Genomic DNA, 23,018 nt, shown 5'->3' with positions numbered 1-23,018 from the left:
TGGTAGCCTCAGTAAAGGAAATAATCTACCTAAGAAACATGGTTACATATACTTCAAGAAAGAAAGCATTAGTTTATACTTTGTGTTAGCATATCTTACAAAGTATTTAAGTTGCTTTTCATTATGTTTAAAGCATGCTTCATTTTAATTTATTTAAAAACAACAAAGTGTACCCTGGTTTCTTCATGACATAGAGTTAACTTTTTATTTACTAATTAATTTTTAGCTTTTCCATTTGTCAATTTTTAAAATTAATATGTTTAAGAGAAGTTCTATAGGAACATAATTTGGGGCAGTATGAACTGCAAACATTTTTTTTATACCTTCAAAGTCCTATGTCATATGACTTAAACAACCTTTATTAATAATCTTTGCATTCATGATAATATTCTTTTTTTGTATATAAATGCTAGATACAAATTAATCCCCTAGTGTCTAAAATGGTTATTATATTTTTAATTAGTGAAAATGTCTATAAGGGTGCTTTCCCTAAATACCCTTTTAATGTTGTTTGTTCTAAGTATCAATTTTTCTTTTTCTTTTATTGTGTTTACATAATAAGAAAATGTTTATTTTATTACTAGAGGATTCTTCCCCACTTCATTCTTTTTGCTTCCTAAAGTAGAGATTCCAAAAATTTTCACTGTATATCTTATAGGATACTTAAAACATTTGGTGGTTGACACTTTTAAGTGACAATTACAGTAATCATTTTTTCAGATAAAGGTATCAAGATAGGCCTGTATATTCAATGCAGATGTTAATTCTCCATATTCTCATGAAGATCCTTTATTCACTTATTTATTAATTATTTATTGAGGACCTTATATGTCAAGTCCTTATGAACTTACATTCTAGTGGGGGAAACTAACAATAAATAATAAACATAATAAATAGTAAATGATAGGGTATGTTAGAAAGTGATAAGTCCTATGGGAAAAATAGAGAGGGATAGGGCATTGTGAATGTTGAGGGAATATGAGTTGCCATTGAAATGGAGTGGTTAGTGTATGCTTCATTAAGAAGTTGACATTTGAGCAAAGACTTTGAAAGAGGCGTATCAATTATCAACTGCTTTGTAACAAATTACCCCAAAACTCAGTGGCTTAAAATAAACAATTTTCACTTGTAAGCAGGTTTGCTAGATAGTTATTTTGTTTTGAGCTCAACTTTGCTCTTCTCTATAAGACTCTCTCATGCCTCTGTGACCAGCTGCAGGTTAGCTCATTGCTGGCTTTACTGGTCTTGGCTGGGCTGTCTCTGTATGAGATCTCAGCTGGACAACTTGACTCTGCCCCATATAATCTCTTACCTTCTAGTGAGTTAGCCTGGACTTGTTCTCTTGGTGTAACAGGGATCTCAAAGAAAAAGCAGAAGCACTTAGGGCTTCCTGAGGCTTGGGCTCAGAACTGGCACATTACTTTTGCTACATTCTGTTGTTCATAGCAAGTAATAAGGCAAGTCCAGATTTATAAGATAGAGAAATAGACTTGATTTCTTGATGGAGGAGCTGCAGTCACATTGCAATGTGATGTGAATACAGAGAGGGCAGCCATTTCTACACTCTTCCACAGAAGGCAAGGGAGTAAGCTTTGTGAATGTAGGGCTGGTGGAAGGGATGGGTGCAGAGTGGTGAAGAGTGAAGGTGGCAGAGCATTCCACATAGAGGGAATACTCTGTCAGAGGCTCTGAGGTGAGAGTGTGCCTGGTGTTAGAAGAACAGCAAGGTGACTAAAATGGCTAGAATGAGGTAGGAGAATGAAGGAATGAAGTAGGAGATGAAGACAGGGAGGAACCAGGACAAAATCGGGTAGAGGTGATTTTGTTTGTTGGTTTGTTTTTGCCATAATGAAAACTTGGGCTTCTGAGAGAAGGGAGGAACCTTAGGAGGATTTTTCCCATGGCTGCCCTCGTGATTTTCTCTTTATCTTTAATTTACAACTGTTTGAATATGTGTCTAGGTGCTTTTGTTTTTCTTGTTGATGTATTATTGTGGGTGTGTTTGTATTTATTCTGCTTGGATTTTTCACTACTGTCTTTCATTATTTTTAGAAAAATTTTCCATCTTTATTTCTTCAAATATCTCTTCTGCTCTCTCTTTTCTTTTTCCGCTTATATGGTGCCTGACATCTTGTCTTCTGTGCTGCACCACAGATAAGCCAGTGCTTGCATCTCATCTCTTCTTGGGAGGGTGTGTATTTTCTTGGATTTCAGACTACTTGGTTGCCCTGAGACCTTAGCTCTGATGAGTTCAAGAAAAAAATTATGATTTTCTAGTTCGTGTACTGTTTCTTATTGTTAGGGTGGGAGCAACATTATTCAAAAACTCTCAACTCCATGAGACAATTTTGAGTAGAGACAGGACATAATCTGACATATTTTAACAAGAGCAGTCAGGTTGCTATGTTGGAAAAAGATTAAAGGGGACCTGAGAATGCAAGGGGTCCAGCTATGGTGCTATTGCAGACTTCTAGGAGAGTACTGATGATGCTTTGAACCAGAAATGTAAAAGTGATAAGAAGTAGAGATCCTGGATATATTTTGAAGGTTAAGCCACAGGATTTCCTGAAGATTGGCTGTCATATGGGAGAGAAGAAAAAAGTTAAAGATGATTTCAAGATTTTTGGCTTGATTGGAAGCATGGCAACTGGAAGGATAAGTTACTATTTATAGAGACTCAGAGAAGAATATAGATGGACAGTTTTTTTTTTAAGGGGAAGGTCAGTTTTAGACATACAAATTCAAGTGAAAATGTGAAGTAGGCAGTTGATTATATGGGTCTAAAGTTCAAAGAAAAGGTTCTAGCTGGAGATATAAATTATAGTGTTGCCAGCACAGAGATGGTGTCTAACATCTTTTCCTCCAGTGCCTTTCCACAGGTAAGCTAGTGCATGAATCTCATCTCTCCCTGAAAGTATTGGTTTTGCCTTGGATTTCAGGCTACTTGGTAGCCTTGCAACCTCAACTTTCTGATAAATTTAAGAAAAGTTACGTTTTTTTAGAAAGTAGGTATAGACAATATTTCTAGCAAGTATATAGTTAAAAATGCTATGATGTTTCTATAAAAAAATGGGTTATGTATTTAAAAAAAAATCCAAAGGAAGAAACCACCAACTTCTTTTTTAGATAGGAAAGAGTAAGTAGTAATTGCTTATTTTAAGATGTTTGGGTTTTTTGTTTATAGGAAAACCATCCCCTTGGTTATCAGTTGACACTGCCTTGTATATTCTTAAGGAAAATGAGAATCAAGCGAATCTACAACTCATGTGTTTTACTGAACTACGAAATAGAGAAGTATACATATTTATTTCCTAATGTTTAATTAAAAACTCTAATATGAACTCAAGTTTGGGGAAAATAATAGTTTTTCTATATTTGTTTTTAACTTTTGTATCTTCCCCTCCAATTAGGTATATACAATACTTAAGCACTATGCATATTATATGTGTCTTATTAATTGTGATGGATTTTTTCTTGTTTGCTGAGTTTAAGAGCTGAGGATTGATTAGTAGTCTTGGCTTTATAACATAAGTTGTGTGACATTTTACTTCACTTTCTTCTTCTCTAAATGCCCAGATGCCTCACATGTGAACATTTTTTTATATGCAATAAAAATGATTGATGCCAGTGGATTTTTCCCCTAAATACAAGCAATTCAAGACTTTGGAAAAGTTGCTTTAGATGTTTGTCTTTCTTATACTACTACTGCAAAAAAGAAAAACTTCAAGATTACTATCCTCAGGCTTGACTCATATTATAGGGTTCAAAAATAGATTGATCGGAAGGAATGCTTTTAAATGATTTTATATGTTGCCCGTGGGGTTGTTCTGATCTTTCCTAATTATATATTTACTCAGAGGCCAAATATGTGAGGGAGATACATAAATGTGGCTATTTATTTTATGAGGACTACAAAATACATCTGCTACACAACAACAGGAATAATACTATTCAAGGGCTTACTGCAATATCATATTTAATCTTTATATAGGTCCAACGACAGACAAACATTTCCCTGATGGAATGTTGTATAAAAGTCTTTATTGTAGGCTTCCTAACAGACAAGAATAGTTATAGGCAAGAAACAAATAAAATGACAGAAGTTAATGTTTTGATGAAACTCTTCTTCAGAACTGACTACAAAGTTAAGTTCAAGATAAAGCATTGTCTAAAGCAATAGCTTTTCCCATTTTGTTTTGGATAAAATTACTTTCTTATGATATTGCATGTATAAAAATGCTAGTACATAGCAAGCCTGTAATAAACTTTGAATGAATTTCTATGTACCTTTTTACTATATTGGCTTCTGTTTTTCTGTAATATGTCATATTTACAAAGGAGTTTTATTTTTAGTTTCACAATTACTTTCTTTAAGAAGAGTTTTGTGCCCATGAAAGACTTTCCATTTGCCATCTGCAGTGGCAGTTCAAGGTTATATGTGGAGATAAGGGAAGTTCGTGGGGTAACATGTCTTAGGAAGCAGCAGGAACTGCTTCTCACTCTTGAATATCAGCCTACATCTGGCCAATTTACAAGATTATGGTTTCCCAAGGAGGGATTTGGTCAATCTTTAGTCTTCAAAATGACCCTAGTTTTATTGGATTACTTGCTGTATCAGGATAGGATGTGGTTACTTTAGGATGGTTATGGTTCCTCTGACTTGTGAGGGCAGAAATGGGGCTGAACCCAGAATTCAGATAAGCAACTTTATTTTGTGTATGAGTCTCCAGGATGATCTACTGCATTTTGAAAGTTTTTGGACAAAATACTGAATAGAATTCCCTAGAGCGATTCTGTTCTGAAGGGCAAATAGCTGTTTGCTTAGCTGTTATACACGATGAGAAAATGCTTAGATTTAATGTATTTGACAGAGATAACCCCTAGGTTTTATAGGTAGCTGTTTGGTTCCAGAACACAACTATAAGGTCCATAGGGAGATGCCATTAGACTTTCTTTTATGAAACAGGAAAATTAAATATTTCTTGTACAAATGTCCTGGCACTCACTATAAATATACTGTGTGATGGAAAAGAATTTCGTATAAGGTAGGTTTATCTGGGATTCTACCATCTTGTTTTATAGTAATAGTAAAATTCCAGTGCTTCTGTCTACATAATTGTACTCTTACAAACATGGCTATTTCATACAAATAGTAAACTCTTGAAATATATTTAATTTTTACTTTTGGTTATTGAACTCTAATTTACAAATCACATACTTATGTTTGAATCAAACTAGGAAATTGTAACTGAAAAATTATTCTAAGATCTCTGCTTCTTGTTGAAGATATTTGCATCACAAATGTTTTTGAAGATTATTGGGGAAGATTTAGAAATTATATGACTTCTTACCTATTATAGTATTAGGCATTTGTTTGTAAAATATATTATGAACTATGTCTAATGGGCTTGTGCCAGGGCTACCATTAATAAGATTTTGAAGCCTGTAAAAGATTGATAGAAGTGTAATAGAGTTGGTGAATATTGATAATTTACTTCTAACGCTTCTCTTTCAGAAGAAAGATCAAAAGTCATTAAGACTCATGGTGGTGGTTGTTTTTTAATTCTTTTGAGAAAAGGTGTTTGGGTGGACTGGTGAACTAGGACCTGGAATTTACTGGTTAATTCCTTCCACAACTGGCTGTAGGCTGAGGAAAGAAATAAAACCAATAACTGAAGAGGCCCAACTTGTGTATAGAGATGAAACAGGGGAATTATTTCTTACAAAGGAATTTAGGTAAGTTTTGTTTATTAAGGTTAGAACTATACCATCTAAACTGGTTATAGATCAATAGCCTGTCTACTATCCTTTCCTTTGGCCAGCCACCACCCCTACCTCCAGATTCTAATTCAATAACTCAACTCATTCACTAGGCATCTGAAAGTGATTTTCCATTCACAGATCTGGGATTGCCATTCATTTCTGGGTTCCACACATTTGGCAAGTCAACTTTAGTCACACATCTACAGATTTCTACCTGACCAGGCACTGCCTTAAAAATAGATCCTGCTTAGTTGAATTGTTTACTTAGATAACTGTCAAATATGAAATCCAAATACTTAGGTGGTTCTCTCATCCTAGATCTATACAGTAATATCTGGTAGAAGAGGAAGAAGAAAGTAGATTGGAGAAAGGAGAAAAGAAGGAGGGAATTACTATTCATTGAGGTCCTACTATGTGTTGAGATACTATGGTTGTTTTAGAAGCTTGTTTATCTTATAGTAGACTTAGTAAGAAGTGTATCTGGATACATTAAGTTCACAAAAATTATTTAATGCCTTGATATTACTTTATTTTAGTCTAGTTGCCTTGCAGGCAAGTAATTTCTTATTTTTGTAATTTTAGGTCAACTTTATCAGATATATTTGAAGTAATTGATTTAGATGGAAATGGTCTCCTAAGCCTTGAAGAATATAATTTTTTTGAATTGAGAACAAGTGGTGAGAAATGTGATGAAGATGCTTGGGCTGTCTGCCGTGGTAAGCACTTGTCTTTTTCCTGTTTTTTGTTTTTTTTTTAAAGATTTTAATTATTTATGTGAGAGAGAGAGCACACAAGTGGGAGAATGGAGAGGAACAAGCGAACTCTGTGCTGAGTGCAGAGCCCGATGTGGGGCTTGATCCCACGACCCTGAGATCATGACCTGAGCCGAAATCGAGTAAGCCTGTTTAACTGACTGAGCCACCCTGGCGCCCTGCACTTTTCTTTTTATTAGTGGATATATAAGAAAATATGTAACGTCCTTTCATCCTTAAGAAGGAAAATGTCAAACTTCTCCATAGAATATTATTATGGCAATTAGGACAGTTAAAAAGTAATAGCATTGTGGGGTGCCTGGGTGGCTCAGTCGGTTAAGCTTCTACCTTTAGCTCACGTCATGATCCCAGGGTCCTGGGATGGAGCCCCACATTGCACTCCCTACCCAGAAGGGATCCTGTTTCTCCCTCTCCATCTGCCCTTCCCTCCTGCTCACACTCATGCTCAGGCACTCCCTCTCTCTCTCTCTCTCAAATAAATAAAATCTTTTTTTTTTTAAAGTAATAACATTGTTTATAGACCATAAAAGCACAAACATTTGTATTCCTTAAATTGATGGTATTGTATTTAAGTAAAAAGAAAATATCATTTACTTAAATGTAATTTCATTTTTAGCCTATTATCTTTGGAGCTTAGAATGGAAAAAAATTTTATCCCAGCTCTTGATACTAATGGGACTGAAATGGTCAAGAGCTCTGAAGTGTGCCCAGGAGAGGGCAGCAAAGAACTAATAGGCTAGAGTTTTACTAAAAATTAAGCAGTTTCCAGGAAGTTCTTTTTTTAAAGATTTTATTTATTTATTTGAGAGCTTGTTTGGAGGTTCTAGCAGGGGAGCGCAGCTACTCGTATACCCTTGACTGAAGAACGGTCCTCCTCTATCGGGGAAGGTCGTCCTCTTCGACCGAGCGCGCAGCTTCGGGAGGGACGCACATGGAGCGGTGAGGGAGGAAGGGGACACCCACAAGATATTTATTTATTTGAGAGAGAGAGATGCGATAGCAAGAGAGAGAGGACGAGCAGGGAGGAGAGGGAGAAGCAGTCTCCCCGCTGAACAGGGAGCCCAACATGGGGCTCAATCCTGGGACCCTGGAATCATGACCTGAGCCAAAGGCAGGTGCTTACCCTGGTGAGGCACCCAGGGGCCCCTCCAGGAAGTTCTTTGTATATGTTAAGAATTCTTTAGTTTTTTGTGTTTGAGTTGAATTAAGAAAGTACATTCATGGACGTATGGAAACCAAAAATGCCAAGATGGGCAAAGAAAAATAAAGGATGAGACAAATTCTGTTATCTCTTAGGAGAAGTCTGGGAAGAAGGGAGGACTTATATATTTAAGCCAAGGACTGAAAAATCAAAGGGGAAAATCGAAAAGCCATAGCCAACTATAGATCATAGAATAAGAAGGCCAGAATGCAGTCAGGAGACAGATTAACTCACATATTGGTATCACTGTGGTAGTAAGGTATCCTACTCCTTTGGTTCTTAAAATGGTCTAGGCTTGGCAAAATCGGTGAGCCATGTGGGAGTCTGATAAATCTGTCTATCTAAACAGCAAATAAAGTAGAAATATTATTAATACAAAGGTTTTCAAAAATCTCTCTTTTTTTAAAAAGATTTTATTTATTTGACAAAGAGAGAGAGAGCCAGAGAGCACGAGCTGAGGGAATGGCAGAGGGAGAGGAAGAAGCAGGCTCCCCTCTGAGCAGGGAAACCCAACACAGCGCTTGATGCCAGGACCCTGAGTTCAGGACCTGAGCTGAAGGCAGACACTTAACCATCTGAGCCACCCAGGTCCCCTGCAAGAATGGATCTCTTTTTAACTGAAAGTTTATATAGTATAATCAGGAACAAGAAATGCATATTGATTTATACTGTTAAACTTTGTTTTTTTTTCTTTTAAACTTTGAATAATAAGATTGATAATACACAGAATATTTTTAGGAAGATATAATCATCATAACTTTAATGTTACAATCTTTTGATTATGGTTGGCACTAGAGCACATTCAATGATAGTGAATCATAATTAGAATTTTCTTACAGTAAAGTTTTTGATGAATAAAATTTTAGTTTCATGATTAAATTGGGGGAGCCTAGCTGGCTCAGTCAGTTAAGTGTCCGACTCTCAATCTCAGCTCAGGTCTTAGTCTTAGGGTCATGAGTTCAGGTCCCGTGTGGAGCCTACTTAAAAAAAATAATTTAATTTCATTGGTAGAATTGATAGTTAACATTTTTTGAGAATTTACCATATACCAGTAGGAAGTACTTCTTTTTTTTTTTTTTAGAGAAATGGGGGGGGGGGGTAGGGGAAAAGGAGAGAGAGAATCTTAAGCAGGCTCCACACCCAGCCCAGAGCCCAATGCGGGGTTCGGTCTCACAACTGTGAGATCATGATCTGAGTCGAGATCATGACCTGAGCCGAAGTCAAGAGTCAGATGCTTAACCGACTGAGCCACCCAGGTGCCTTCAGCTGGAAGTACTTCTATACATCAACTCTCTGAGGTATGTCCTATTATTTCTCATTTTACAAATAAGGAGACAGAATCAAAGAGGGTAAGTCACCTGATCAAACAGTAGGAAAATTTCACAGCTGAGTTTCACACCCAGGTAGTTAAATTCCAGAACCTTAAATAGTCTGCTACAAAAAATTCCCCAAGTCTGGTTGACTTAAAAAATGATTTAGAAGGAATGTCTCCTTCACCAACATTAATAGTACCGCAAAGAATTAGGCTTTTTAAGTTCCGAAGATTTTATTTTTCTAGTCATACATAATATTAATTTTATCCATCCTCCTTAATAATAAGAAAATGTATTATTTATCTGTAAGATAATTTAATAAACTTTTTTATACTTAAAATTACCATAATTTTTATTATTTCTTAGACTTTGTTTTTAGAGCAGTTCTAGGTTCATAGTAAAGATTAACTAGATCTCCCATATATTCCTTTTCTACCCTCTACAGATTTCCCCTATTTTTAACATCTTGCATTAATTTGATGCATTTGTTAAAATTGATGAACCAATACTGATGTGTTTTTATTAACTAAAATCCATAGCTTATATTAGGGTTATATTGTGCTGTATAGTTCGCTGGATTTTGACAAATGTATAATGTCATGTACCTGCTATTTACAGTATCATACAGAATAATTTCATTGCCTTAAAAATCCCTTGTGTTCTACCTACTCATGTATCTATTCATCCCTTCAAACCCCTGGCAACCACTGATCTTTTTACTGTCTCTATAATTTGCCTCTTCCAGAGTACGTTGTTGTTGGAATATCATGCAGTACGTAGCCTTTTCAGACTGGCTTCTTTCACTTAGCAGTATGTATTTAGATTTCTTTTTTTGGCTTGATAGCTTATTTCTTTCTAGCACTAAGTAATAATTCCATTGTATGAAGGTACTATAGTTTGTTTATTCAATCACCTATTAAAAGGCATGTTGGTTATTTTGACTTTTTGGTAATTATGAGCGTAGCTGCTATAAATACGCATGTGCAGGGGTGCCTGCGTGGCTCAGTCAACTGGTTAGGCATCTGCCTTCGGCTCAGGTCATGATCCCAGGGTCCTAGGACCGAGCCCTGCATTGGACTCACTGCTCAGCAAGGAGCCTGCCTCTCCCTCTGTCCCTCCCCCTGCTTGTGTTCTCTCTCTGTCAAATAAATAAAATCTTTAATAATAAAAATACTTGTGCATATTTTTCTGCATATATAATTTTCAACTTGTTTCAATTCATTTCAATTCAGCAATTGCTGGTACAATAAACCTATGTTTAACTTTGAAAGAACTGCCGAATGTCTTCCAAAGTGGCTGTACCATTTTGTATTCCCACCAGGAATGAATGAGCGTCTGCATTTGGTATTGTTAGTTTTTGGATTTTAGCCATTCTAATAGGTGTGTATCTTGTTGTTTTAATTTGCAATTCCTTAATAACATATGATCTTCTCATATGCTTATTTGCCATCTGTATATCTTGTTTGGTGAAGTGTCTTTCAGATCTTTTGCTCATTTTTTGATTGAGGTGTTTATTTTCTTACTATTGAGTTTTAAGAGCTCTTTGTATATATTGGATATGAATCTTATCAGCTGTGTTTTGCAAGTATTTTCTCTCAGTATGTGGTTTTTCTTTTAATAGTGTTTTTCACAGAGCAGTAATTTTTAATTTTAACGAAGTCCTGCTTAACCATTTTTTCCTTTCATGTGTCATGCTTTTTGGTTTGTGTGCTTTTGGTGTTGAATCTACAAACATGTAGCCAAACACAAAGTCACCCAGATTTTCTCCTGTTATCTTCCAGAAGTTTTATAGATTTGTGCTTTTGGTCTATGGTCCATTTTAGTTAATTTTTGTGAAAGATGTAAGGTCTTTGTCTACATTTATTTTTTTTTGCCTGTGGATGTCAGTTGTTCTAGCACCACTTATTGATAAAACTATCTTTTCTCCTTTGAATTGACTTTGCTCCTTTGTCAAATATCAGTTCAGTATATTTGTATGGGTCTATTTCTGGTTTCTCTGTCTATTCCACTGATCTATGTGTCTAATCTTTTGCCACTAGCACACTGTCTTAAGTATTATAGCTTTAAAGAAAGTCTTGAAGTTGGGTATTAATGAATTTTTAAAAAGTAATGGAGGATTGAGGATTTTAAGTTTTAAGAGTAGATTACTTATTGATAGTCTCTATAGTACAGTATCTAGATACATTTTTCTTGAAAGTAATGATTTCTTTGTATCGATATCAATTATTATTTTTTTCATCTTGCTTTATTACATCGTAGCTCCAGCCCCCAGTTTAATGGCTACCGTTTCTATGATCTAATGTAATCTACATTTACTTTTTTTTCCTTGAAAAGGTTCTTTGTCACTTTCCAAACTCTATAAACATTTTCTATTTATCTATTAATACTATTAATCTATTATACTACTATTAAACTATTAATCAGTCAATCAGTTTTAAATTGTTATGTCTCTGCTGCTTTTTTTACAATAATGCATACAAAAGAGGTATCTCAAAGAGTACTGTTTTCCTTGGGTATATTACAATTGGAAGCTGGAAAATAAAATCTTTCTTGTTGTAGGGCAGTCAACAGAATAAGGACAGGGGACAATTTGGTTAAAATTAGAGTAATTAGGCATATAGCAGTCTCCTTAAACCTGGCACCATCCACATCTCCCTTTTTGAAACACTAGTAGTTTTGGGGGTATTATGTCAAATTCATCCAGGTTCTCCTGGGTTTAGGTTGCAAACATATATGAAGCATTTTAATTTTTAAAAATATGTATCAGTATATACTCTAGATAAGCAAGCAGGTTGGGACTTACCCAGAAAAATGACAATTTCCTTTAATTTTGGAATATATTTGCATTATTTATAACTTCTGATTTTTTTGAAAACCAAATCATGTAGTATGATGGTGCTTTGTGCTGAGTTGTGGGAAATTGAAATGGTATCTCACTAACATGTTTTGAGCCATTTTCATTCCATTTTTATATTGTTCATGGATTCATAAGGAAGGCACCCTTTAAAATAAATATTTATGAGTAATAATATATAATAGGCCTTTTATTAGATGTATTACTTTTAAAATTATATAAGAGGGGCACCTGGGTGGCTCAGTCAGTTGAGCATCCAACTCTTGATTTTGGCTCAGGTCATGATCTCAGGTTCGTGGGATGGAGCCCTGTTTTGGGGTCTGCACTTGGTGGGGTGTCTGCTTCTCTCTCTTCCTCTCCCTCTGCTCTCCCCCCCCCACTCACTCTCTCTCTTTCTCTGAAATAAACAGATCAATCTTAAACTACATAACAAAGAAACTTTTGGTTGTTTTAACAGACAATTTTGATACAAAGAAGAATGAACTAACAAGACAGGGCTTTATGGATCTGAATCTAATGGAAGCCAATGATCGAGAAGGAGATCCTCGTGACCTTTGGGTAACTCTGCACTCAATGGGCTACAATAAAGCTCTGGAATTGACAGAGGTAAAGCAATGTAAAAGTTTCACAATGGGCTTAATGTCCATAATATTTTACTCCATGAACATTGTCCTGACACATGACTTTTGAATTGGGCACTCAAATCCTTGAACTTGAATGAATGAATGAATTGTGAGTGCAACAGTGTGTTTCTGCTAGTTTATGCAAGTTTCTGTTCTTACATGAAATTTAGTTACTTCCAACATTTAAGTAATTCAGAAACAAAAGAGTTTGAGCATATGATATGCAGAAAAAAAATTGGTAATTAAAAAATTATGTTTCTTAATTGGTGATGGCTATTTTAGTTGCTAAAGTCTCATGTCTATAGGGAATTCTTTGTCCTAACAGAATAAAGCCTAAGACTAAGGGGAATGTGTCTGTATGACAATTGGAATTCTGATTCTTGGGTTAATATTTGTGAAACACTTGGAATGGTGCTTGGCTTATATATAGCATTGCATATGTATTAGCTATCATTATTAAGACTTGCAGTAAACCAGAGAAATAATAAAAATGAGGACTTCTTAAATTCTGTATTTTGCATCAGGTGTAAAATAAAGAACTTATGAGTTTCGGGCCATGTACCAGATAAAAGTGCATTTGTTGTTCATATTCTTTTTTTTTTTTAAAAGATTTTATTTATTTATTTGACAGAGAAAGACAGCCAGCGAGAGAGGGAACACAGGCAGGGGGAGTGGGAGAGGAAGAAGCAGGCTCCCATTGGAGGAGCCTGATGTGGGGCTCGATCCCAGAACGCTGGGATCACGCCCTGAGCCGAAGGCAGACGCTTAACGACTGAGCCACCCAGGCGCCCCTGTTCATATTCTTAAAAATAATATCTGTCCTTTCTCTAAATAAATCAACTTAACTTAGGAGGGTAACACTAGCATCAACAACTTTACATTTTGGGTGTATGGAGACTTTGGTTTAAGTCCTAGCTTTGACATCATTCAAAATCCCTCATAAACCTCTTCTCTGAAAAGTTCTCTATAATTTTTTTGCCATTTTTAAGAATAGGAGGTGAATAGTTATAATAACTTTTAACTTTTTATATCCTACTTTAACCTAACGTTCAGTGAATACCACATTCTGCCTATGGTGTAAAATCAGCATCTAATCTATGAATAAAGTATCTACTACACATGCTTTCACTTAGTAAGAAAAATCAGTTAAGAGCAATTTAAGATATTTTATAGCATTTACTAATGTTATCGACCTTTGAAACCATAGGCAAGAAGGATTTCTGAAGTAAAAAAATGAAATTTTTTTATTTTAGAGAGGGGAGAGAAGCGTGCACATTTGAGGGAGGGGCAAAAGGAGAGGGAGAGAGAACTTCAGCAGACTCCTTGATGAGCCCAGAGCCCGACAACCCATGAGATCACACCACCTGAACTGAAACCAAGAGTTGGACACTTACTGACTGAGCCATCCAGGCACCCCTGTTTTGTTTTTTAAAGGTTTTATTTTGGGGGCGCCTGAGTGGCTCAGTTGGTTAAGCATCTGCCTTCAGCTCAGGTCATGATCTCAGCGTGCTGGGATCAAGCCCCACGTCTGGCTCCCTGCTCAGTGGGGTGTCTGTTTCTTCCTCTCCCTCTGCTCCTCGCCCCACTTGTGTGGCTCTCTCTCTCTCAAATAAATAGGTAAATAAAATCTTTAAAAAATTTTAAAAATTAAAAAAAAAATGAACATTTTATTTTTAAGTAACCTCTATACCCAAAATGCAGCTCAAACTTACAACCCCGAGATCAAGAGTTGCATACTCTACCAAACCAGCCAGTGCCCTGGTTGTGGCTTTTCAATAGTGAAATATTTTGACCCATCCTGAAAATAAATGTACTGTTAGAAGTACATATTCATAAATCATAGAGAAAGAATCAACTGTATAAAATCAATTTGGAAATGCTTAGAGAGTCTTCTGGAGCATAGTCTCAGTTCATGTACCACAATTTTTCCAGGTTAATTTAGTTACAGATAAAGCATGGGCTAACCACATCCTTCATTATCTTAGGAAAGTTTTTCCTCAATGATTAATATTATAGCCAATTTATCCCTTTTGGAATGAGTTGTTTCATGGAAGATTTTATCTAATACCAGGTGGTTTTGCCAGATCTTCTCATGGTTTTCAGAATATGATCGTACACAGTGTTTCAGAATTTGAGAGGCCAGGTTTTGCATATCTGTTTTGTTGCATATACCTTAAACTTCTCCGTGATTTGTTTTATTTTGTTGTTTTATGTAAGGATTTTAGTCGGAATACTCTGTTTAGTATAATGATCTGGTAAAAGTATTTCTATAATATTTCTAAAGTGTTTCTATAGTACTTTTAAAATACTTATACAGTACCTGTAATATAGCATATTAGCTTCTACGGAACTTCTTTTACTGTGAGTCTTTTCCTTTATGGCCATTATTTTAGATATCAAATAATGTATTTGTTGTTCTTTTTTTTTTTTTTTTTCCCCCAAAGTAAGCTCTACACCCAATATGGGACTTGAACTCATGACCCTGAGATCAAGAGTTACATGCTCTACTGACTGAGCCAGTCAGGTGCCCCTTGTTCATTTTTATTTTATTTTTGTTATTTTTTCGCCCTTCTTCGTTTTTTTTTTTTTTTTTTTAAGATTTTATTTATTTATTTGATAGAGATAGAGACAGCCAGCGAGAGAGGGAACACAAGCAGGGGGAGTGGGAGAGGAAGAAGCAGGCTCATAGCAGAGGAGCCTGATGTGGGGCTCGATCCCAGAACGCCGGGATCACGCCCTGAGCCGAAGGCAGACGCTTAACCGCTGTGCCACCCAGGCGCCCCCCCCCCTTCTTCGTTTTTAAAGGGTACTTGATCAGAGGGGAAAAAAATCCCCCTCGGTTCAATAGCATTTTTAAAAAGTCAGTTATTCTAAGAGCATACTAGCTATTAGTTTATATATTTTACTCTCTTATGTCTGAGAGAGGCACAATTTAGTCCTTTAATTGTATTTCATGGTAAGGAAACAGATTTTACAAGAGACTAGGCAACTTACTGTATATCAGGTCCGGTAGTGTTTTTTGTTTGTTTCTTTCTTTAGTATAAGACTCATCCACATACAACATTAAGTAAGGATTTGGTACCGGAGCATCCAAAAATTCTGTTCGTGGCATGGATACTTTTGATTTACAGAATAACAGTGAAAACATTGTCCTCATTCAGTAAGAGTTATAGAGTTGTTGGATTGAGAATGTTATACCAGCAAACAGTAATACAAGAAGGAGAAAATAACAATTCATAATCAACTAATTGGCATAAAAATGTTAGGTAGTTTCCATTAGTGATAGGGATGTATGTGTGGTAACATACGATTTAAAGGATTCAGTTAGGGGAAGGTATGTGGGAGGGATGTGTGAAAATAGGTGATGGGGATTAAGGAGGGCACTTGTGATGAGCACTGGGTGATGTATGGAATTACTGAATCACTGTATTGTACACCTGAAACTGATATAACACTGTATGTTAACTATACTGGAATTAAAATAAAATAAATATAAAGACAAAGGATTTATATATTTATATATTCCTATAACTATCATAAATAATCTTCTCTTTTTTTTAGAAGTCTACATTGTAAAATATTTTCACGCATTACCTATTAGATATTTCCAACAACCCTTGGCAGAATATATACTATTTATTCCCACTTTTTCAATGAAGAAGCTAAACTTCATAAAGTTAAGTGACTTCCCCAGGTCACATAGCTAGCAAATGGCAAAATCCAATTACAAACCTACATCTTCTGTTTTCTAGTCCAATGATGTTTCACTCTACTCTTATAAAAATGACTTTATTATTGCCAAAGTTTGGAGTCGTTAAAAACTTTTTTAAAAATAAAAATTTCTGCTGATGTTCTACTAACTTCAGACATTTATCTTTTGTCCCCCAAATAAAAAGATGACCATCAGTATGTGTAAATTCACTATTTATTCAACAAATATTTATTGAATGCCTACCATGTAGTGAGTCTGTAATAAAGAGGCACTGAGGATCAATGATGAGTAGAATAGTCAGAATTCCTGCCCTTACGGAACTTACAGTCCAGGAAGGAGAATGATTAATTAAGTGGAAAATAAATAAAATCATTTAAAAAACATTTTGAAAGAAACAAGCCAGAGACCAGACTAGAGAAGAATAGTGCAAGGGGGAAGGAGATTGGGAGACCCAAGCAACTCTCTCAGTAGAGGTGACCCTTAAGCCTTAACCTGAAGGAAGAGAGTGAGGTACCCATATAAAAAGATGTGAAAGAATCTTCCAAGCAGATAGAATACTATGCACGAAGTCTCTGACATGGAAAGAGCTTTATTTGTTCTAGAATCGGATGATCAGAGTAGCAGGAATATACCAAGGCAGGAGGACTTCGTTGGATAGAGAGACAAAGGTGCCTGTGTGCATTACCATGTTGGCTATGGTAAAGACTAAAAGGTAGATGTTAGAAAGATCCGTTTCCAAGTGCAGAATATCCTTTAGATCTCAGATTTTAAAGGTGCTTTTATGCTAACTTTGAACTGTGAATTTATTTTTCTACATTCTTTTAGGTGCTCTATAGCCATGACTTAAGTTTCAGTTGTAAATATAATAATTCTTTTAGGGTCCTTTGATGATTTCTTTCTGTAGTCTTAAAGTTAGAAAAGGAAATTAAATAACTAATATGCCATATATTAGTTTTAAACCAAATGGAGGGGTGGTGCTGTGGTGATAGGTGGTATTACTGATTTGCTTGAGATTATAGTTTTCTTTCCTTTTCTGTGAACATTGTCAGTTAACAAGCTAACAAAAAAGTCATAATTTTTGCTTTTTTATTATTGAATTCATGATACTAAAATCTTCTTCTAAAGGTATATGAGGACAAGCTAGAATGTACAGTATATCTTCTTAAATCATATGATAAACATATTAATAATATAATTTATTTTTAATTCTATCAGAAGGCTAAAACAAGGTTCGCTTTTTCTTTCTTATCAGGCATGCCCATTTGTCATCGATATCTATGCAGACAAATGCAAGCCAAGAATTAAAGCTGTCCATATGGAAGCATGCAGTGGGCAACTTGAGAAGGCCATTTGTAAATCTGTCCTTAACAAAGGCGATGCCAGGGTAATGGATGGCTATGAAAATATAATTGTACATACTTATAAGCGTGACACCTGGATAACATCAGTTATTGAAAACAAGGTATTATTTATGAGGTGGTTCTCATAACTGCATTGTTTACTAGTATGTTCCATCTTTCTTACTCTATTCTTGCACAGTAATTAATATCATGTTATATTAATAGTATTTATAATGGGCAATTCTTCTCAGGTTTCTAATTCAAACTAAGCATGATAATTTTTATGCATTTTTAAAAGTTTGAGATAATTGTATTAGGAAAATTATATATTTGGAGATCTCTGAAGATAGAGCATAACCTGGGTACAAAGTATTTTATTTAGTTTGTTATTAAAAATCTTCACACATACATAACTATTTCAAATAACATATTGGGTTTTAAAGAAATATAAACAAAGTAAAGAAAAAATGTAACCCAACTTTTTCCACACTTTGAAATATTAGAAATTCTATAGACTGTCATCATTTTATCTAATATATTCCACTGCTCAGGACCTCTTCTTATCAAGCCAATTATTGCTAACTTTAGCTACCGTCCCTGCTACTACTGATATTTCAGGCCAAGAGAATACATACATAAATGCTTAGAGATACCCAGCTTTCTAGAAACATAAATTTTCATAAAATCTTACTCAAGATGGCTGGATTTTTAGGACTGTTGGCTTCTTTTAGTTCCTGAGTGAGACTTACATTATTTTTATACTTACCATGAATTTCTTAAAGTGCTTAAGATTTGGCTGAGTATGGAGTCAATGTGAGTATATACTATATAACTAAATAACTCTTCTAGTTACAATAGAGGCTACCATCAGTGTAATATGGTTTCTGCTTTCAAGGAGTTTTTGGGCTAGTTGGGAAGACAAAATTAATACTCTCAAAAGAGATCAGAGAATAATTAAATGTTAAATTATATAGAACTGTTTATTTGTGCAGTAGTTTTACTGTATTTGCATCTCTTGTGGTTGATGATGTTAGTTTGAACTATAGAAGTTGGGGAAGGACTTGTGATGAGGGGAAGGGGACTGTGGTATGGGATTGGAGACAAACTAAGATTAGATATGCAGAGATAGCCGTTAGAAGCAGAGAAACAGTGTGAGTAGTAACATGTAAGAGGGTTAATGTGAAGAATAGAGGAAATAGTGGAATATCCATGATGCAGAAACAGAAAACTTTATTTGGAGGAGTACTAAAAAGATAAATAACATAGGTGGGTTGGGTCCAGATTATATTTATTATCTTGAAAATGAGGTAGAGGACTTGGACTTGATAAAAGCCGTTAGGGTCCCCAGCTAGGAGATTCCAATCTTCAAGTGGATTGTAAAGCTTTGGAGGGTGATTCCTAAGATACAACATGCCTTCCCTTCTGCCCTCTATGTTTTATTAGAACTAAAAGGGTGGATGGGAGTCACTATCTTACCACAGTTTCTCTGTTCTGTAGTTAGATTATTTCTCAACCCTCCATCTCCTTCCTTTCCCTCAAGGAAAATTAAACTTCCCTGCACTAAAATGATGTAATAATAATATTTTAAAGTTTCCCGTTTGTCAGGCACTTTACATTTATTAACGCATTTACTTCTCACAACAACCCAATGAGGTAAGTACTAACCACATTTTACACACAAGGAAACTGAAGTATGGGGAAGTTAAATAACTTGCAGAAGGTCACAAGCTGAGTAGTAGAGCTGAGAAATGAATCCAAGTAGTCTAATATTTTACTGCCCCTTTGTAGTCATTAGGGAGTGTTTGTAGCTTTCTTAGTAGGAGAATACTTTGGCACCTACATTTCTTACATTCACTAGCTTCATTCTGCTTTCTCTTGCTTCCTATCTATTCTAGAGACTATCTATTATCTGTGATCTATTATCTCAAGTACTGCTTCTTCCATAAGGTCTTCCTTGCTAACCCAGTCTGAGCTAATGCTTCTGTGTTTCTATAATATCTTCTATGTTTCTACAGACCCTATGAATACCTCTATCACAAGACTTATGAAGTGTTTTGTAATAATCATTTTATTTGTATTTATTAAAGAAAGGACTAGCAACTTATGAAATTTTTTTTGTAGTCAGATAATAAAGTGATTATTCACGTCAACAATGAACTAAGTAAAAACTGCATAAACAACAGAGGACTCAACATATTTGCAGTAGAAGTGGCACCAAAATCCACAATGGTAATGTATTGTTTTCTAATTAAAGCTACTTGTTTTTATCAATTTGAAAAAATGTTTTTACTAATAATGCTGTGAATAAGTGGAAATATGAAATAAAGTATAAAATTATTCTAAGTATGATATTCATATTATTATCATCCTATATTAGGAGATTTTAGTTCTAGTCCAGTTCTCACTATTTGGTTGAGTGATTATGAGAGATTCATTTAGCCACTCTGTTCCTGTCTCTTTAAATGTAAAATTAATATAATATTACTAGAGTTAGGTAGTTCACAAGGTTAATGTAAAGATAAAAATAAAATGATGTACATGAAAGCATTTTGCAATATCATATAGAAAGAAAAAGTAGTGTTTATAGTAAATGGGAATTTTGCTAATCCAAAATATTTTTATCTACATTATTTTTTCGAAAATAACCTGAAAGAGAAAATGCCTCTAAGTTTTAGGTAACAGCGATCTAAGTCAAGAGCCAGGAACAGCTGTAGTTTCTGGTGTAGCAGAATTTAGCCAGGCGTTCAAAGGCAGGGACCCTGAAACTGGTCTAGTGAAGGGAAAAAGGAAAAAGCCTTCTACTCTTATCCTTTCTTCATTCTGTCCATGAAATCCTAAAACATTCTAGAACTGAATAAAGAGAGATTCTACAGAATTGCAATGAGGAGTTTAGAAAATGCTCTACATTTAGCAAAAAAAGGATATTTACTCCTCTTTCCACTACTCTGTTTTCCACTACTCTTACCCCACATTTATGTACACCAAATATCAGCTCCTATATTTGAGTGGAATTTATGCTGGATTTTCTGTTAGACATCAGATCATAGATTGTAGGTACCCACTAAGGACAAATGGTGTAGAATTTTATCTGCACAGGGATATTTTTTGCATAGGGTCTAGAAATGTTATCCTGTTTAAAAATTAGCCAAAAATAACAATATGTAAAAGGAAAGTAAAAGTTTTCTATTTTTATATGCAGGTTTGTCAACATGTAATGCCTCTGAATGAACGACAAGAATGGATATATTATTGTGTGTATTCCCTTATATCTTAAATATTGTTTTCTACTTGAGGCTGTCAAACTAAGAATTCTTTCAGGCTTAGTCTGTTATTTGTTGATAAACTAAATGCTAATCAATTTAACTGATATACATAAACAATAATCTATTTAATTTGTATGTGTTTATATTTTATACCCATGTTATATACTTTATTATTAAAATATAATTATAAAATAGAAATAATGTTTTTAATGTGTGGCTTTCTTATTAATTTAATGGGAAATCTGGGCATATTTCAGTTACCAATAATAAATCAAAATAAACTTACAGATAAGCTTTTAAAAAATAGTATTTGATGAATTCTACAAAATCCTGTATACTTTTGGTTTAATCTTACTCATCAAAAATAAATTCAAAGAAAATGAAAATAGGCCAGCTGCAGCTAGTGCCTTGGGCTCTCACCCTGTCTTCTGTTTTGTCCCCGGAGCCCAGCAGGTCACACACTCCCATCCATGCCACTCTGGTCACAGGCATGTGGCTGTGGGAGGACCAGGGGGCCTCTTGGGTGCCTTCTCTTTGCTGCTGCTGCTGCTGCTGCTGAGGATGATGCATAGCCCCTTCAAAACCTGCCTTTCCACCAGCAGCCTCTACCTCTTGCTGCACCTCTTCAGCTTTGAGCTGATGTTTCCTCCTCCAACCCCTTCTGGGCCTGTAGGTATTCAAGCCCTGGAAGCTGTTCTACCACCATCCATACTGGTGACCATTTGGCAGGCAGGTACGATTGGAGCAACAGGTCTGGAGTTGGATGTTGAATTTACTTCTGAGGGGATTCTTGTCTTAATGCACCATAGCACAGTAGATATGAAAACTGATGGTAGTGGTGAGTGATTTGACATTTGAACAAATGAGAAAACTTAATCTGCAGCAAATCACAGATTCGGGAATGATTTCCCTGATGAGAGGATCTCTAACCTGAACCATAGTCACACAATCTTCTTAGATGTCAAGGGCCATGCAAATATAACACTGGTACTTTAAGGAAAGTGTATATGCAGTCTCTTCAACTATACAATCTGCTCTGGTATCATCTGCTCTTTCTTGCCAAAAGTGATCTATAAGATGAAACAGATCAGAATGTAATATAATGGCATTAACTCACAGAACTTGGAGCCTTGGCCATCCAGGCGATGGGAAAGCACACTATGATACATGTGTTTCAGTCCATGTTTGTGGCAATAGACGTTTTGCTGGATTAGAGCATACATAGTATCTTGTGGTACCTGTATGGAACTTCAGCTTTCCTCATGCAACAGAATGTTGTATCCCTGGACTACTCAAAGAAGTGGTTAGCTAAAGGCATTCAAGTTGTTGCTGGGGGAACATTTTCCCTTCTTTCTTTTGTTACTGAACTCAAACTTGTCTGAGCACCTGATACACAGTAAGCTAATGTCTGAGACTCCAGTTTTTAAGCAAAGAGAGCTTTATTATCAGAAGAGCAGCCCAAGAAGAAGGCAAGGAGATCATTCCCAAAGCTGCCTTGCCCTTTTGAGCCTAGGGACAGTTTATATACATTTAGGGAAGGAGGTGAATGCATGAGAGGAGGGTGAAGAGTTTCTTGAATCATGAAGTGAGAGGCCTTGAAAGAGGTGCCATTTGGGACCTGGTATGATCAGGTACATCAGATAATTTCAAGACAAATATTACCATCCAGTCCCCATTAGGTTTCTACAGTCAGTGGGTAAACAGGGAGTAGGGGCAAAAAAGGGAAAGTTAGTGATTGATCGTGTATGAAGTTAAGAGATGCATAAAACAGAAGTAGGGAACAAAATAGAATGTGGAGCTAAGTTAATAATGCAACTAATACAACTATAGTTCTGCCTCTGCTTTCAAAACAGGTCCAGGAACCAAGTATCTGGCCTCACTTTATGGATTCATTGGCTGGTCTAATAATCAACTAGACATGGGATATTAACAGGAGAAAAAGAAATTTCATTATGGGAGCCCGACAAAGACATGAGACCCACAGGCAGTCAGCCAATTGAGGCTTATATACCATCCCGAGCAGAGGAGAGAGGATAGGATTCTGGGGCTTCAAAGGGGAAGAAGACCGTTCACAGGAAGATGAGAAGAGTGAATGTTTGGTAAACAAATGTTTGCCATGCCACACAGGTAAGTCTTTCTGATATAAAAAATTATCTCTAGTAATAGCTCTCTTCCT

The 23,018-nt window shown here is 35.6% G+C and overlaps 3 protein-coding genes across 3 annotated transcripts in view; all 3 read left to right on the top strand.

Moving 5' to 3' along the window:
- The window catches only part of EFCAB7 (EF-hand calcium binding domain 7), a 41,303-nt gene extending 20,263 nt beyond the window's left edge, over positions 1–21,040 (top strand). The window contains exons 8-14 of the mRNA XM_044383779.3: positions 3,185–3,294; positions 5,579–5,736; positions 6,346–6,479; positions 12,362–12,510; positions 17,492–17,701; positions 19,701–19,808; positions 20,779–21,040. Of these exons, the coding sequence (XP_044239714.1) occupies positions 3,185–3,294; positions 5,579–5,736; positions 6,346–6,479; positions 12,362–12,510; positions 17,492–17,701; positions 19,701–19,808; positions 20,779–20,853 (944 nt within the window). The 3' untranslated portion in view covers positions 20,854–21,040. The remainder of the gene's footprint in view (positions 1–3,184; positions 3,295–5,578; positions 5,737–6,345; positions 6,480–12,361; positions 12,511–17,491; positions 17,702–19,700; positions 19,809–20,778) is intronic.
- A 546-nt stretch (positions 21,041–21,586) lies between these two features.
- Positions 21,587–22,787, top strand: GDE1 (glycerophosphodiester phosphodiesterase 1). Its single transcript, XM_057310605.1, is given in 7 exon segments — positions 21,587–21,684; positions 21,686–21,717; positions 21,720–21,818; positions 21,821–21,876; positions 21,878–21,927; positions 21,929–22,012; positions 22,014–22,787. Coding segments are annotated over 7 exon segments (576 nt in total). The 5' UTR covers positions 21,587–21,640; the 3' UTR covers positions 22,225–22,787.
- PGM1 (phosphoglucomutase 1) overlaps positions 22,701–23,018 on the top strand; it is a 73,174-nt gene continuing 72,856 nt past the window's right edge. Inside the window, exon 1 of the mRNA XM_057310604.1 lies at positions 22,701–22,969. The gene's annotated coding sequence lies outside the window, so the exon portion shown is untranslated. The remainder of the gene's footprint in view (positions 22,970–23,018) is intronic.

The sequence above is a fragment of the Ursus arctos genome, unplaced genomic scaffold, assembly GCF_023065955.2.
Source record: "Ursus arctos isolate Adak ecotype North America unplaced genomic scaffold, UrsArc2.0 scaffold_12, whole genome shotgun sequence".
Lineage (NCBI taxonomy): Eukaryota > Metazoa > Chordata > Mammalia > Carnivora > Ursidae > Ursus > Ursus arctos.
The sequence above is the reverse complement of the archived record's forward strand: the minus strand, read 5'-3'. Positions and strand labels throughout refer to the sequence as shown.